General features: G+C 45.8%; 2 protein-coding genes across 2 annotated transcripts; both read right to left on the reverse strand.

Annotated features, from left to right (window-relative positions):
• Positions 1–194: 194 nt before the first annotated feature.
• Positions 195–568, reverse strand: Pmar_PMAR017413 (hypothetical protein; the record flags this gene model as incomplete). Its single annotated transcript, XM_002783449.1, has 1 exon — positions 195–568. A coding segment is annotated over one exon (374 nt), but the record flags the coding sequence as incomplete, so codon positions are not given.
• Positions 569–815: 247 nt separating this feature from the next.
• Positions 816–1,085, reverse strand: Pmar_PMAR017414 (hypothetical protein; the record flags this gene model as incomplete). The annotated part of the gene is made up of 1 exon (XM_002783450.1): positions 816–1,085. One exon carries the CDS (start codon positions 1,083–1,085, stop codon positions 816–818), a length of 270 nt encoding a protein of 89 aa, XP_002783496.1.
• Positions 1,086–1,555: the final 470 nt, after the last annotated feature.

Genomic DNA, 1,555 nt, shown 5'->3' on the forward strand with positions numbered 1-1,555 from the left:
CGCTCCCAGACTGTACGATCGACTCCCACCAGGGTGATAGACACTTATTGCCAATTAGCATATCAAAGTAGTACTCGTTCGACTCCATATCTTTCATCACTATATGAACAGGCTGCGGCCCGATAATCCGGCTCAGACTTGTACCAGATGCCCCCAAAACCTTCCGAACATCCCAAGTGGCAAAGTCACAGTACATTGAATAGTAACAGAAAGTATAGATCTTGCCAGGGGCTATGACATGGTCACGAGGCACTTTACCCAGGAGGTCTGACCTCTGGCAGATGTTTGGAAGATTAGGATCATCAGGCTCGTTACAAAGAATAGTATCCGCACAGTAAACGGGGAAAAGAAAATGGAATTTGTCCTGTGGTATTCCGCTCTTATCAGGAGCAGGTGTGGAAGCTCCATCGTAATTACAATCGAGTGGGTATCCCTTAGCACTGCTTATACCTGTTGCGACTGAAAGCACGATACGTACCGCGGTTCTGGTCGCCAAGCCAAACTCTGGTAGGTCGAAGTCGATTTCAGCGCCGAACTGGACGCTCGGGGGTACAGGACGTTTGAACATACCCTGCCACCGGAACTCCCAACGTCTAAAATAACAAAGCAATAACGATCCTAAGACTGCTCAAAATAATTGATATTTGATCGCAAACAACTCCCCATGTTAGCCCCTGTTATGGTAACAATATCGAGCAATGCGATATTCATCCGATACTAGTGTAGACGTTGAGTAATTGCAGAATATGAAGATGAACATACAAGGAAAAATATATTATTACATAAAGCACAGTACACAAGTACCCCCGAAATAATTACCGTTGTTTCGGAGCCAAATACGCCTCGTACGGCGATGGCATGGTCTCGTCAATTGTCTTGTGCATCACAAGCGCACTACCAACGAAAAAGTCGTTCTCGATCTTGGTCGGCCTCGTATCGTTGGAGAGTATCCGGCTCTTATCCGACACCAGGCGAGGGTCCTTTGCCTTGTGCAAGTCGTAGACTCCGAAATAGTTATCCAAAGAGTCTGGTGATTGCTCCTTATCCGCAAGCACCAACGAGCTATACACTGGACTGGGGGACATCACACAGAGAGGACAGTCAACTGTAAAAACAACTGGCGGTATTGATAGTAACAATACTTTCAATACAGTACACGGGTGGACGGTGCGGCCAAAATTTGGAAAGGGAAAAACTTTCGGAGGGAAGTACTCTTGAGCGTGAGCAAGCTAAAGGCTGAAGTTTTGCGAATCTTACTTCTAACCCATTCCTAATAATGAATAATTAATATTCAGGGCTTTTTCAATTTAGGCCCCACCGTGCGGGCGTCGAGAATTCTACTATTTTAAGAACTAACATACCATAATTCCTTGAATTCATGGCATGGAACTAGAACTGTTATCTAGAAGTTCTAGCGAATCACTACTACGGTGCCAGTCGTCAACCTGAGGAACTCGAGGAGGCTGGCATGACCCTGAGCAATGAACAGAATGAACAAAAATGTCAGTCATGAACTACTTCGCTCCGTCTAAGCTAAAAGCGCCCGCCCAAGGTA

The sequence above is a fragment of the Perkinsus marinus genome (assembly GCF_000006405.1).
Source record: "Perkinsus marinus ATCC 50983 genomic scaffold scf_1104296936984, whole genome shotgun sequence".
NCBI lineage: Eukaryota > Perkinsozoa > Perkinsida > Perkinsidae > Perkinsus > Perkinsus marinus.